The sequence below is a fragment of the Engraulis encrasicolus genome, chromosome 19, assembly GCF_034702125.1.
Source record: "Engraulis encrasicolus isolate BLACKSEA-1 chromosome 19, IST_EnEncr_1.0, whole genome shotgun sequence".
Taxonomy (NCBI): Eukaryota; Metazoa; Chordata; class Actinopteri; order Clupeiformes; family Engraulidae; genus Engraulis; species Engraulis encrasicolus.
In genome coordinates this window covers 41545237-41559146 of record NC_085875.1, presented here as the reverse complement: position 1 = coordinate 41559146, position 13910 = coordinate 41545237, and the positions used below count along the sequence as shown (strand labels likewise).

The 13910-nt window shown below is 45.5% G+C and overlaps 1 protein-coding gene across 1 annotated transcript; it reads right to left on the bottom strand.

Moving 5' to 3' along the window:
• Window positions 1-1184: 1184 nt before the first annotated feature.
• On the bottom strand, window positions 1185-13642 carry pkdccb (protein kinase domain containing, cytoplasmic b). Its single transcript, XM_063184455.1, has 7 exons — window positions 12982-13642; window positions 12329-12445; window positions 10063-10334; window positions 9057-9136; window positions 8245-8352; window positions 4569-4745; window positions 1185-2775 (listed from the first exon to the last, which is right to left on the bottom strand). The coding sequence occupies exons 1-7, from the start codon at window positions 13621-13623 to the stop codon at window positions 2666-2668; spliced, it is 1506 nt and encodes a 501-aa protein (XP_063040525.1). The 5' UTR covers window positions 13624-13642; the 3' UTR covers window positions 1185-2665.
• Window positions 13643-13910: the final 268 nt, after the last annotated feature.

Sequence of the window (13910 nt, the reverse complement as noted above, 5' to 3'; positions counted from 1 at the left end):
CCAAGGCAGATGGGCGGCGGGCCCCTATTCTTGTGCTAAGAGGAGATTTAGCCATGTGATTGTTCTTAATGCCTGGTTGCATTATGCGTGCCTACCCCCCACCCTCCACCCACGTCCATGAGAAAGGGCCCCCAAACAGGGCACATTTACATCTAATAATGAGGCCATAATGACCCCGCCGAGTGATTATTTGCACGCATTCTGAGGTCTCTGTGTAAACTTTTTTTTTTTAAGGTGGGGGGGGCACATGCTCTGCAGGTTTTTTGTGTAGCAGTTCCTGATGCTCTGTAAAATGCTTTGCAGACTGACTGGCTGAAGGCAGCCAAGCCAGCGAGTGAGAGAAAAAAATAGAAGAGAGACAGACAGAGTGAGGAAATAGATAAATACATAGATGGAGAAACACTGGGAAAGGGAAAGAGGAAAAAGAGAATGAGGGGAAAATGAAAGGGCTGGTAAAAAGAGAGGCAGTGGTGTGTGTGTGAGAGAGAGACAGTCAGAGAAAAAAAAGCTAGAAAAGCAGAGAGGGAGAGAGAGAGAAGAGAGAATGAGTCCATGGGGATCCCATATGGTGTTTAGAACCGCAGGAGCTGAGCAGTAGAAATTCATGACATCTTATTCGTGCCTACAACCGAGACTGTGTCAGATTTAAAACACAAAAGCAGCCGCAGTTTATTTTAAGTCCCCTTAGGAACAATACATTTATGCAAGCTTAGTAATTAAAGGCTTCGAACCCTTCCTCCCCCTAACATACGGTTTTATTTAATTGAACATGTCAAAGGCACATTGTACTGAATTTATAACAGCCCCTAATTTACATGAGCTCCCACAACATGTTTTTGACATTTTTTGTAAGTTTGTTTTTTTATGGGTGTGCTGGTTTAAACTTTTCCACTTCATAGGGGCATATGACTTACTGATAAACATAGCAGTATTTCCAGAAACATTCCTGCATGAAGTCTTATCCTTTAAACAATACAAAATACGATTACTGAAGACAACCACAGTATGTATCCACAAATACTGGGTTTGTTTTTTATCAACAATGCTAGCCAGTTTTACTGGCTGTAGCTCAGTTGGCTTGGTAGACCAAAACCTAGAACCTTTGGTCACACCACGATAACCCCATAAAATGTCAACGTCAACATCGAAACTCGTCTAAAAAATAAAAAACCGACACTAAACAATGAAGATATGAATCCTTTTTTTATTATTATATAAAACATGTGGCCCCGCTGCTGTTACAAAGTCGTAACAAAGTCTGTTTGGCCACTTCTAATCCCAATGATTCATGGAATCTTTTTTTGTGAGGGTGCAACAACAGTCCAGAGCTCTCCCTCACCCCTAGGGTGAATAACGTCTCCAGCCTCTCCATTCACACAAGCACCATAAAACTTTTCACAAGAATCATAATGTTCCAAGTATTGTAATCATGTCATATCACAATGTTTCACAATTCCCAACTGGCTTTTCACGTCTTAACACCTTCTTTCTGCAGCCATCGGAAAGCATAAGCCTTTAAAACAAAACAAAAAAAGTAATTGTCCATGCCAGTATCTTTTACTGAAATCTGGGCTTTTGGGACACAGGGTGCCTCAGGCAATGGGATTGGCCTAACTAACTAAGAGAGGGGTTTTGGAACTTGCTGGAGCTTTTTGTGGTGGGCCAGGATGACCCTTAGGCAATTTATAACAAAAGCTCTCAGTGATCCATGTTGTTGTTGTTGTTTTTCAATTGAATTGTTGTTGTTGTTGTTTTCACAATTGCCACAGACCATTGGTCCTGACTCCTGCATGTACAGCAGATCTCTTTAAGTGTTGACAGTTTCAGCCTGTGAGACTCTTTCCAACTCCTCTGAACATGGGTTCTGGAACAATTAACATGAAAGCCTTTCTTGGGGTTAAGCGCTTGTGTGGGTGTGTGTTTTTCTTAACATTGCTTGCAGTTGCTGTAGTTGTTCTTCTTTTTTTCATTTTCTCCGCCTTCCTTCCTTCTTTTGCTGCTCTGTCACGGGCACAACACTCCACCAGTAAGGCAGCCCAACATTCCTATACATCCATGCAGTCTCAGCCAACTCGATACGAAGGCAAAAACAAGTCCTCCACCTTCTCACGTCCTCTCCATTTATGGAGGACGATGGGAGTAGAGGAGGCGGGTGGATGTGTCATCGTCGTGTATTTGTGTACACATGAGGTTGGTGTTGCAGATGGGGATGAGGGTAGTGGTGGTGGTGGTGGTGGTGGAGTGGGGGGGGGGGGGGGTTTGTTGTTGGGTAATTACACCTGAATGGAAATCCCTTGAAATGCACTCAGGCAGCACACAGGACTTGGCAGCCGGCTCGCATCAAGTCAAGCCCAAACCAAGAAATCCCTATAAATAGATTACATTCATGTGCTCCAGACCAGCCAGAAACCACCACACCCACACACACGCACGCACACACACACACACACACACACACACACACACACACACACACACACACACACACACACACACACACACACTCTCCTATCCATCCACAACAAACACACACAGATCCTACAGACACCTCCATGTTCTTTGTGCACCAGTGCACAGTCTACACCACCACCACCGCCGCCACCACCGCTGCCGCCACAGTCAGCACCACCCCCGTCCCCGTCCTCCTCTCCTGGTGTTCTGGCTTCTATTGAGGGGCTCCTCCTTGGCTTGCCTTGGTCTTGCGTACGTACACCACAGAGCGCACATCTGGAACAAGATGGCTGAAACCGCTCCGAAACGTGGCAAGGAGACGTCCTGTGTGGAGAAAGAAAGAAAGAAAGGAAAGAGAGAGAGAGAGAGAGAGAGAGAGAGAGAGAGGGGGGGGGAGAAAGAGAGATCAGCACCCCTACTCAGAAAACTCCACAAGGAACAAGCCAGCAAACTTCAGAAAGATTTATTCTATACCCGCAGCCAACTTCTAATCATGATTCACTTGGTTTCTTTAGTAGTACGTTCCAACACATATACACACTTCACAGAAATGGATGGAACACACACACTCACTCTCTCTTGCTCTTTCTCTCTCAAACATACACATACACACATGCACACAAAAGATTGACAAAGGCATGGACTTGAAGTTCTGCGCTGCACTCTTTAAAACTTTTTTTTTCTCACAATAAAAAACACAGTCTCACTGAAAAATACATAGCCCTGTCACGGCGAGCAAGCATATGGGTTTGTTTATAACTGCGGGACTGGCTGGCTGCTTTGACCGCCTCCGCCACATTCCAGGTTTTGCTCAGCGGATTTAAATTGCAGCGACACCTTACGAACTGAGAGACATATTTATAAGAGTGTCACGCGGGCTTTACAAGGCTACATTAAAAAGTCGTGCCTTTCGTCCTCCCTCCCCTGCATGCGTCTTCGTGAAACTTGGTGAGTGAGGGAGCGAGGGAGATGTTGACTGGCGTCGAGCCAAAAGAGGACCTCTCCAGCATTCGTCTCTCACCACTGTTGACACTCCTCTGCACAAGAAGGGGCTGTTTTTAAAGAGCTACCTACTCCGCCGAGAACAAAGCGTCGGTGCTGCCCAGTAGATTAAGTGCTACCTAACATTTCACAGTGCAGTGCGACGGACGGTGTCCTTCAAAACTAATGAGGTCTTTGGGAAAACAAAACAAAGAGCTCAGAGGAAAAATCTCTCCCTGTCACCTCTAACAAAAACGAACTCTCCTGACGGATTATAGTATATAACTGAGATGGGACAAAGGTAGCTCGGACAAGGCCTCTTCTCAACGATTGTTTGGGTTAGCCGTCAGGAGCTGACACCTCGCAAAAATTGTGGAGAGGCCAACTAGGAGGCGCGCAGACTTTCACAGCCAGTAGTTCAGGATTGGAACATTCAGTACATCCACCGGCACATACTTCTCAATGCAAATATTGAAAAGTTCCCATTTCAAAACATATATAAAAAATGATGTGGTGTAAACATTGTGGCATTTGGCATGGTGGAATTTCATTTGGGGAAAACATACATGTGAATGTGTACAAAAATGGTATACTGTAGGTAGTAGTATGAGTGGTACATGACAAAACCTGCCTGAAGCTTTGTTCTGTACAGAACAGATGTCACTATCTGGGGTCGTACTCGCCTCTGAATTTAAACACAGCTGGATAGTATAGTATTCCATAGACAAAGGACCCCTTGTCAAAGCAAGTACGGAGGGAGTTGCCATTTATGGAATTACGGAAAAATCACCATTTAATTTGAAAAAAAAGCTTCCCCTTTTGTCATTTCTTGTGCCCAAATGTGAAAGGAAGGGTTTAGACCCATGTAAGCTGATGTGAAATGTGATGTAGTCCAATCAAATACACTTAATGTGTAATTTGTCCCTGGCACGAATGTTATCATCTGTTATCATAAAAGGAATACGAATGGGGGACGCTGTGGTGGAGCACACTAAGGTTCCGACCATAATGCCCAATGGTGACCCAGGTTCAAATCCTAGCTCTTCTTGTCATAATCTCTCAATAAATCGCAAAAAAAACCCATTTAAAATATTTACATTAAAAAATTAAAGTAATTTGACTGGACTGCAACTGACCTGTCCATGTCCTCTGGTCGGTGATGGAGAAGCTGGTGCACTGGGGGTGTGAGTGGCAGATGGAGGCCGCCTCCCTGACGCTGTGGACGGAGAGCACACAGGCCTGCTGCCGATAGGACGGCCAGCATGGGAACTCCACATTACCCCCACTGCTCACGCCACGCATGGAGGTGTACTCTGCAGAGAGAGAGAGACACACAGAGAGAGAAAGAGAGAGGGGGTGTCAAGTCAAATGTATCACTGAATTTTGCAGTGTTAATTCAATAGAGTTAAATTAACACTCTTCTAGTTGATTCTACAATATACAGAGAGCGTTGGATTAGTAACAGTGCAAAATGTATTATGCCGACACAGAATTATACAAATCCAGTGTTTGTTGCTGCTTTGACGCAGAGCAGCAGTAGTAGTTCAAATACAACTAGCGTGCGGCATTGTTCTAAAACGATGGAATGTAAACCAATACAATGTGAAGACTAGCACTGCAACGTCTTAAGAAACACAGTCTTTATTCGCAGGCTGTATTCAAATCCTGTGTACGGGAGTCAACCCAAATATACTGTTGTGTACACAGTGTTATACATATCCAGTGTTTGTTGGCGTTTGACACAGGCAGCAGCAGTCGCACACTAGTGAGGCTGTGGTGGGCGGCTTTTCTAAAACAATGGAATGTAAACTAATACAACCGTCTGCACTGTAGTCAGCGCGTTGCACCACACCACACCACTTTGTAAACGTCTTAAGAAATCAGGCCGTATGGTATGCCGGCTGGCCCTGCGTAGGAAGAAAAGAGGCCTGCAATAGGGGCTCTGAGGCTGAGACTATGGAGTGCACGTCCAGGGAAAATACAGTATAGTTTCTGCTGACAGTGAAGACGGCCATAGATAGTGCAGGCAGGGGTTGGATGACTGACTGGGTGGGTGGGTTGTTGGGAGAGGAGTGGGGGATGGCAACGGAGACGGAGAGAAGGAAGGGGGCTTACAGTCATGCAGACAGTCATGATGGGAGTGAAATCCTGTTATAGGAGGCCTCTTTATTATGAGGTTCCCATGGGCCAGGTGAGGAAGACATTGCTGAGGAAAGGGACTAGGAGAGCGTGAAATGCTCTGTATATATTACACACACACACATGCACGCACGCACACACACACACGCACGCACACGCACACACACACACACACACACACACACACACACACACACACACACAGACTCTCTCTCTCTCTCTCTCTCTCTCTCTCTCTCTCTCACACACACACCACACACACACAAATCTATACAGGCATGCGCACACACACACACACACACACACAGAAAAATAACTAATGCACACACACACTGAAAGCATGCACGCATACACACATACACCCACACAGGCTGGGGAGGGGAGCGACATGCTTAAGCCCATGGCCTAGAGCTTAAATACACAGTGTACCCCGACCACATCTGCTGGGTGATCCCAACTTCCTTCGAGGATAAATAAGAGAGAGGCAAAGAAAGCAGTAGTGCGTACATGTGATATGTGGGATTGCAGTGAACAACGAATACATATGAAATGGTGCTCTTTTGGCAACTTGCTCAAAATTGTAATAGCCTAAGTACACACAATATTGAAGTAGTGTGTAATTATATAGTATATAGTATATATAGAAGTATATTCTAGTATATTCTTAGCCTAGAAATCTAGACGCCCCTAGCGACCGCAAATTCTGGCTCGCTAGGCTAGTATATTCTACTATTATTATATATTTATTACCTATGATCTGTTTATTCTAGTGGTTCTGTTGTTGACAAATTACATCTCACTGTTCTTTGTACGCTGACAAACACTTCTACCTTCACTTTTGCTGTAATAATGTAATTAGTGGAAAACCCTTGATGACAAAGTGCCTTGGCGGCTGGCTAACACTAACCTGCAACACGCTGATGTTCTTTTCCTCCCTCATGTCAGACCTTTATCAACAACATTGTCTCGTTCCACATCAGTCTACTTGTCACAAATAGGGCAGATAAACGCTATATTTCATAATGGCCGTTCTATTGGGCGTAATGTGGCTTTTAGCTAAGTGTTGCCAGGAACACTAAAGTTATTCAGATGGACTCTTACCAAGAGACCCCCCCTCCCACACACACACGCACAAGCATGCACACACACACACACACACACACACACACACACACACACACACACACACACACACACACACACACTCTCTCTCTCTCTCACACACACGCACACACACACCAAAACTCATCTGCTAAACATTAACGGCACCAAGTGAGCTATGAACTCACACACACCGACACACACACACCAAGGCACATGCATGCACACACACACACACACACACACACACGGAGGCCCACATATGCTCCCTGTCAGAACAGAAGTTCTTCTCATTCGCCAGAGGCTGAAGTGTCGTGTTACTGCTACGTGCGTGCAAGTGTGTGTATCTTTGTGTGCGTGTCTGTGTGTGTGTGTGTGTGTGTGTGTGTGTGTGTGTGTGTGTGTGTGTGTTTTCACCTTCTTCACTGGTGCTGGAAATGTGTGCTAGCATACTAATGAGAGTCAGGCCAGTCAGCAGTGACACAGAACAGCAAACAGAGAGAGGGTCTTAACAGGGTCAAAATATGTGCGCCCCATACGCCAGCCAGCCACACAGCCCTCCAGCCAACCCCATATAGTATGCAGCCACACTACATACCCATTTCAAACAGTGCATCCAAACATATTTGTATTTAGATGATGTTCAATTTACACAATGCTCAAAAACAAATGGAAATCTCTTTCGGTATATGCAATATGCAGCTCTCCAGCAGTGACACTGCCTCCCACCTTCAAAGGGGTCTTTGCCGAAGCCAAACTCTGTCAAGGTGTAATTTATAGGTGTCACCACTGAGGTCATCGCCTAGGGACCGGCGGTAAAAACGAGGGGAGAGAAAAAAAGCGGCGCAGGGCAATGGAGAGGGAGAGTTGTTTCACGTCTCCTTGAAAGAGGATTACCTTACTGCCCCCCCCCCTCTAACAATGGGAGAGGTCTGCACATCTGCTGGGGCTGTATGTACGCTTCAAAAGCGAAGGGTGACTTTTGTGTCGACTTAAAGTCCTGCAGCGGCAAGAAAACTCACTTTTTTTTTTTAAAAACAACGGCATGTGGATTCTCACTCTTCACGGACGGTTCCTCCGCGGGCTTTGTCAGCCAGCTAACAGTACAGCCAGAAAGTCACGCAGTCGACCAAGGCAAGAGCAATGAAGTGAAGCAAGACAGCGGCATCTCCCTGAGGGGGGGAGATCATGGCTGTGGTGCACGGCTACAGTACTGTACGAGAGAAGCATGGATGTCCATCCAACACAGAGCTTTATAGCAGCTGGAGAAGGAGAGTATCGGGTGTCCGTCTTGGGGAAGGTTTACCCCCCCAACACACACACACACACTTATACACACACACACGCACACACACACACACACCCCAGGCCGGCTCCGGCTCCCTAACCCCACCCGGGCCCTAATGATGGGGTGTGGAGTTTGGGGAGGGGAGGGGGGGATGGCGGGCTGAGGTGTTCTGTAAAATCCATTAACAGGGGGGTTGGAGGGGTTGGAAGGGGCGGGACTGGTTCGAGGGGATATAAACACTGTACACTACACTATGGTTAGAAGTACAGGCATCTTGCTCTTACCTCTGATTAATGTCGGAGACAGGTTCTCGAGGTGCAGTCCAGACTTGAAGATGTTCAAAACCTCTTCAAAGGCTCCCAGCGTGCTATTGATGTTGTCTCTTAATTCCGCTGGAGAGAGAGAGAGAGAGAGAGAGAGAGAACATCAGTCATGCCCGTGGGCAAACACTGGGTGTAAATATCAGTCAGACAGTGTACACACACGCAATTAAGCCGCGAGTGTACAAAAGAACCTCTCTGAAGTGGTGGCTGTCAGATCAATCCCTCAGTCTTTATAAAAGCGATAACACATGTCCTTACCTGACATGGTTAAATAGTTTCAGAACCCACACAGACTAAACTGTATTAAGTGTAAAAAGATCAAACGAGCTGGCGGTTCAGGTTGCAAGCTGCTCAAAAAGTGCTGTGCTTGCAACCTGAACTGGTAGCTTAAAAAATAAAACTTTGTTGCATGAATAAAAAAAGGTTACACCTCATGCTCACACTTAATTTTACTGTCTGTCTGACAGCAATTAAGTACAGTTTAATAAGGTGTGCAACAACATGTAACATTGCATACTTACACTGTTAAATATGTACTGCACAGTGCAGGCACATGGCATTACACATTGTTACACTTAGAAAGACTATAGCAGCAACAGTACAATTACAGTTCAGTGTACCATACCAAGAACCATACCAATAATTAAAGGAACATTATACCAAGTATTAAAGGAACATTATACACACATTCATGTTTAATACTTGTGAAAACTGCAAATGTGTGAAAATCAAAAAAGGGTGGACTGCTCCTTTAAAGCAAGGCTTTAACTCACCTGTTGAGTTCATAATCTGGTCCACGAGAGGCCTGATGGTGGGTGGAGCGTGGTGCGGTAGAAGGTAAATGAAGAAATACCTGAGGGGGGCAGAGAGCACCACAACAAAAAAAAACATCAGAACATTAGAAGCCTGTGAAACGTAAAACCAAGTTCCACGCCGTAAGGCAGGCCACTTGTAAACAACCCGACCACAAAGTGCAACAAACAGTAAATCTGAGTAACCAGACAGGACAACTGCACACGTGCTTTCGAGAAGACAATCACAAAGCTACCCATGTCTAACCACCGCTCTCTTCAAAGCCTCACACTGACAGGGCGATGACAAATTCCCTTCAAAAAACATCACTGGTGACATTGCACAGCAAGCACCATAAATTTTGGTGTGTATGTGTTCCTCACAGTAAAACGGTAAAACCTGCGATTTTCAACCAAAACATTCCTGAAGTGCCTGCTCCTTTCACACAGAAGTGTCAGAAGTCAAAATCTAGGGGCCTCATTGCAGAATAAATCCTAACTCCTTGTCGTGACACTTAAACCAGAGATTCTAGGAGTCTTATCCAGTCTCTCTGCTTAAACTCTTAAGACATAGCCCCTATTATACATTTACTGTTACCAGCATGGCAATGATCAAGTCATCATGTGTTATTTCAGGCTCTGTGTAATGTCGTCATAGGGTGTTCCACTGGTGGAATGCTGGGTATTATGAGGCTACGATAAGATGCCAAAGATGGGTAACTAACCCCCTATCTTTATATCACAGAAGGAAATCCTAAACTCTGAGCTATGTCATCTTATCGTTGAATTCAAGAAGTAAAGGTCAGTACACTTCAGATTTTTGCTTATTTATTCACCAAATCTGTGAATAGAGTGCTATTCTGCACTTCTTCAATTCATCTTCTCTATGCGGGACTCAGCACCCAATCAAAAACTTGAAAGAAACAAGTAAACAGGGGATCGTGTGAGCGTGTCTTTTCCACTATCTTAACCCCGTGGCCTGTCTCACCTGTGGGCATTGTAGAGATTCCTCATCTCGTTCATGCCCTCGCACACCCCCCGTTCGGAGCAGCGGGCCGTGAAGTTGCGCAGCGGGTACTGGAGCAGGCAGTCGGCGTCCGTGCGGCAGAGGGGCTCGCTGGCCGTGGCGTCGTCCAGGTCGGTCAGCTTCAGCTCCCCATCCACCATGACAAACTGCCTGGGCTGGAAGTCCAGCAGGGCCACGGAGCCGAGCGGAGACTGGGACAGGTAGTGGAGGAGTCGCACCAGCTCCAGACACACCTGAGCGGAGAGGATGGGATGGCAGAGTTAAAATGGCTTCTCAAGTTTATAACACGTTTACGACATGGCCCCTGTTATACATTTCGCTGTTACCAGAATGGAAGTCACCAAGTTGTAATATGTTACTATAGATCATGTGTAATGTCATAACGTGTAGTAGCGATACTGTACCATTTCGTGAATTAAGCTCATTTTACACTTCTCTTTCAGTTAAGGCTGGACGCAAAACTCAATCATTTAACCCAAGGGAAGGTGTAAAATGAGAATATTTTCAGAAATGGTACAGTATTGCTTTAGGGATTTTCAATGACTAGTACAACAGTCAACTGGTGGAACAATGCACATTATGAGGCGACAAAGTCATGTTCTTGACTAAGCGTGTAGCCACTCAACATTTCCTCAAATCTATTCTTCTATCATTTGACAAGAGTAACAAGCAAGAACTTGTCGTCAATATCACACTCGATTTACTTAACTTAAAAACAATAGTGGGAACTATGTAACAACATTATCTGTATTCTTTACACTCTGTAGACCCTGTTGAGTGAACTTAAAAAATGACTTGTGATCAAATCTGTAATCATTTCAATGATGAGAAAGACTAATAGTTAACCATTGGGTGCAAGCTGAAAAGTTAACAGTATGTTAGGCAGCACACTAAGTACAGGCAGAAAAACAGACTGAACTGAAACCCAATCTTATCCAATGCGGTTAGGGGTTCACAGCTCTTGAGTTGCTGCTCTTGAGTTTTTGTTTTTATGCCACTTGTGTGGTGAAAATGTTTAAAAAAAAAAAAAAAAAAGCCAGCAAACTTCTCACAGGCAAACTTTTGGGTGGGACAAAGAAAAGCTGTGGGTGAGACAGACTTATGATCACGAGTTCATACAAGAATTTGCTCTTTGGCTTTCAAGTGGAATGCATGCGTAGGGGTAAGCTTTCAGCAGCATGGTGGTGGATCGCTTGGCGGAAAATGACTTGGTCACGGTGGGAAAGCATAGCAGTGGCATTAGGTAACCACTTACAGTCTGCCTATACAGTTCGATCGCACAGTTTTTTGCCTACTGGAACAAAAACATAGCTTACTGGAGCTGCAATACCCCTGGTGGCTACGTATTTGGTCAGCACCTACTAACCGTAACCAAAATAAGAAAGAAAATGGTGGAGTAATAGGCCCAGAGGTTTTCTTTCCCCTTTGAAACATCACGTCACATACAACATAATGGTCTGCTATAAGAAACTTTCCCTAAACAAGATATGCTTGAGTGATCTTGGCTAACAAGCCATTTCACGAATGATATCCAAAGCCATCCCCAAAACCCGAGCCAACTGTGGGCCTGCATACATATGTACAGGCATATGCTTACTCGATCTGTCACAGGGGGCAAGGAGATAACTTTCACATACAAGGAGCCTTGTGAAACAAGAGCAGAGGCAGCGAGAGAGAGAGAGAGAGAGAGAGAGAGAGAGAAAGCGAGGCTACTGACAGAGGAGTCTACAAGATAGAGCGAGGATGGTGGTGGAAAATTAGGCAGACCAGGAGTGAGAGTGACATCCAAGATAAGCACTAAGCCGCGGCCATTCACTCCTCTCCCCTGCACTATTTGATCGGCCTGAAACGAGAGTTGGTAGGGGGGCCTAGCTGCTAATCCACTCCAGGCCAGGCCAGGAATGTCATGCTCACCCCATGCAGCCCTCCACCCCCAGCCCCAGCCCACTGAGCAACCCCTCTCCTCCTCCACCTCCTCCTCGGGCCCTCAGGTACAAGGCCCTGTGGGAGGCCAGAGGAGGTAGGGCTGCCCTGATTAACACTGCTGGGGGAGAGCTGGGGGTGGGTGGGTGGCTGCTTGATCAAGCTGGGCTGGGCTGGGCTCTGTGGGGTGGATGGGTGGATGGACGGATAAGGGGAACGGCTGGAGGTGGAAGGCGGGAAGGTAGGCCGTGGAGAAGGAGGAAAAGGAGGAGGAGAAGAGGAGGTAGGTAGGGGGGCTCCTTACCCGAAAGCGCTCCTCCCAAGGGGTCTGCAGGAGCTGGATCATCTCCAGTGGTGTCCCCTGCTCCAGAATGGCAGTGATACCTCCTGCTGGTGCTCTATCCCGACAGTGACCCCAGAGCTTTGAAAACACAAAATGTCAGTTAATACCTTTGGTGCGTTTGGTTTTTATCTACAATACTGGCGTTTAGGAATTATACTTGAGAAACTGGTTTCACTCAGTCACTAAAAACAGTCGCATTCTTTTCTCCTCAAAGCCTCTCTGCATTTGATTGATGCCTCGGTCTGATAACATATGCGTGTTACAAAAAAGCCGTTGCAATAATTGGCCAAATTGGGTTTGGTTAAGTGATGTGTTATGGGCCATGGCAAATAGAGCCATCTCGTTTTACCTCCCCTCACAGACAGCGCATTGTGCCTCTGGCTTGTTCATTGAGTCCAGCTTCAAATGGGACTAAATAGTCGCGCTGGGTTTAGAGGCAACCCAATTTGTCAGAAGGCCCCCGTGGCACAAAAAAGGCGTTTTGGATAACAAGGAGACGGCGCCATCCTTCAGTAGCAGACATTTTGACACTTATAATATATATATATATATATATATATATATATATATATATATATATATATATATATATATATATGCCTATTTTCACCTACCTTCACAATATTTTGGTGTTTTAGTCTCTGCAAAAGGATGATTTCTTTCTTCAGTTTGAAAGACACAAGCTCGTGACAGCCCACGGGGTCTTTAAACTCCTCGAGACATTTCCTCATGTCAGTGCCTTTGTCGTTTATAAATTTGAGTGCAACTGTTAATCCATCTGCCAAGTGTCCCTTGACGACAGTTTTTGTATAGCCCGAGCCGAGGAACTCCACAAGTTTCATGTCCTCCAGCTGCTCGCAGGCAACCATGTCTTCATCTGGCGAATTATTAGATCCGATTAATATGTCTTTATGATTAAATTTACGCAATCCGTCTTGTTTCATAGACGGGTAGAACGACACAAAGTTTCCCGAGAAGTCCAGTAAACTGTCCCCATCCGTGGCAATATAGAAGAGTATGATTTCTTCTTGCCTGGCCTGGATTTCTTTAAATAAAATTTTCTGCGCTGAGAGGAAATCCACGTCAGGGTGTCGGCTGACAAACTTCTTTTCTTGGAGATCATAGTGCCAACTCCTCATAAGAAATGTCGAGGCAAGAATCAAGAAGGCGAAAAGTGCTACCGCGCAAAGAGGACTTGTTGTGGACGACATGCTTTGCCCTGGTAAGCGGCTACCACTGAGGGCTGTCAGCAGCATATACCTCTAGCTGGTGAAGGTTTCTTGTCACATGTAAGCGCGTATCGCTGACCGGGTACCTACTTTGTCATTTGAGTGCGCTCGGCACGCCCCCGCGCGTGGCCACGCCCGCCTAAGCAACTGATTAACATCTGGGTGGAATGTCTTGAAATGTTAGGTCTCTTTTGTTATGGCTCATGAATAGGAGCTAACAATTAAATGAATATTAAGTCTTAACTGTAAATTAGGGTGTGATTACCATGACAATAGCTATATCTGATGGGTTTAAATACATTTGAATTAAACTC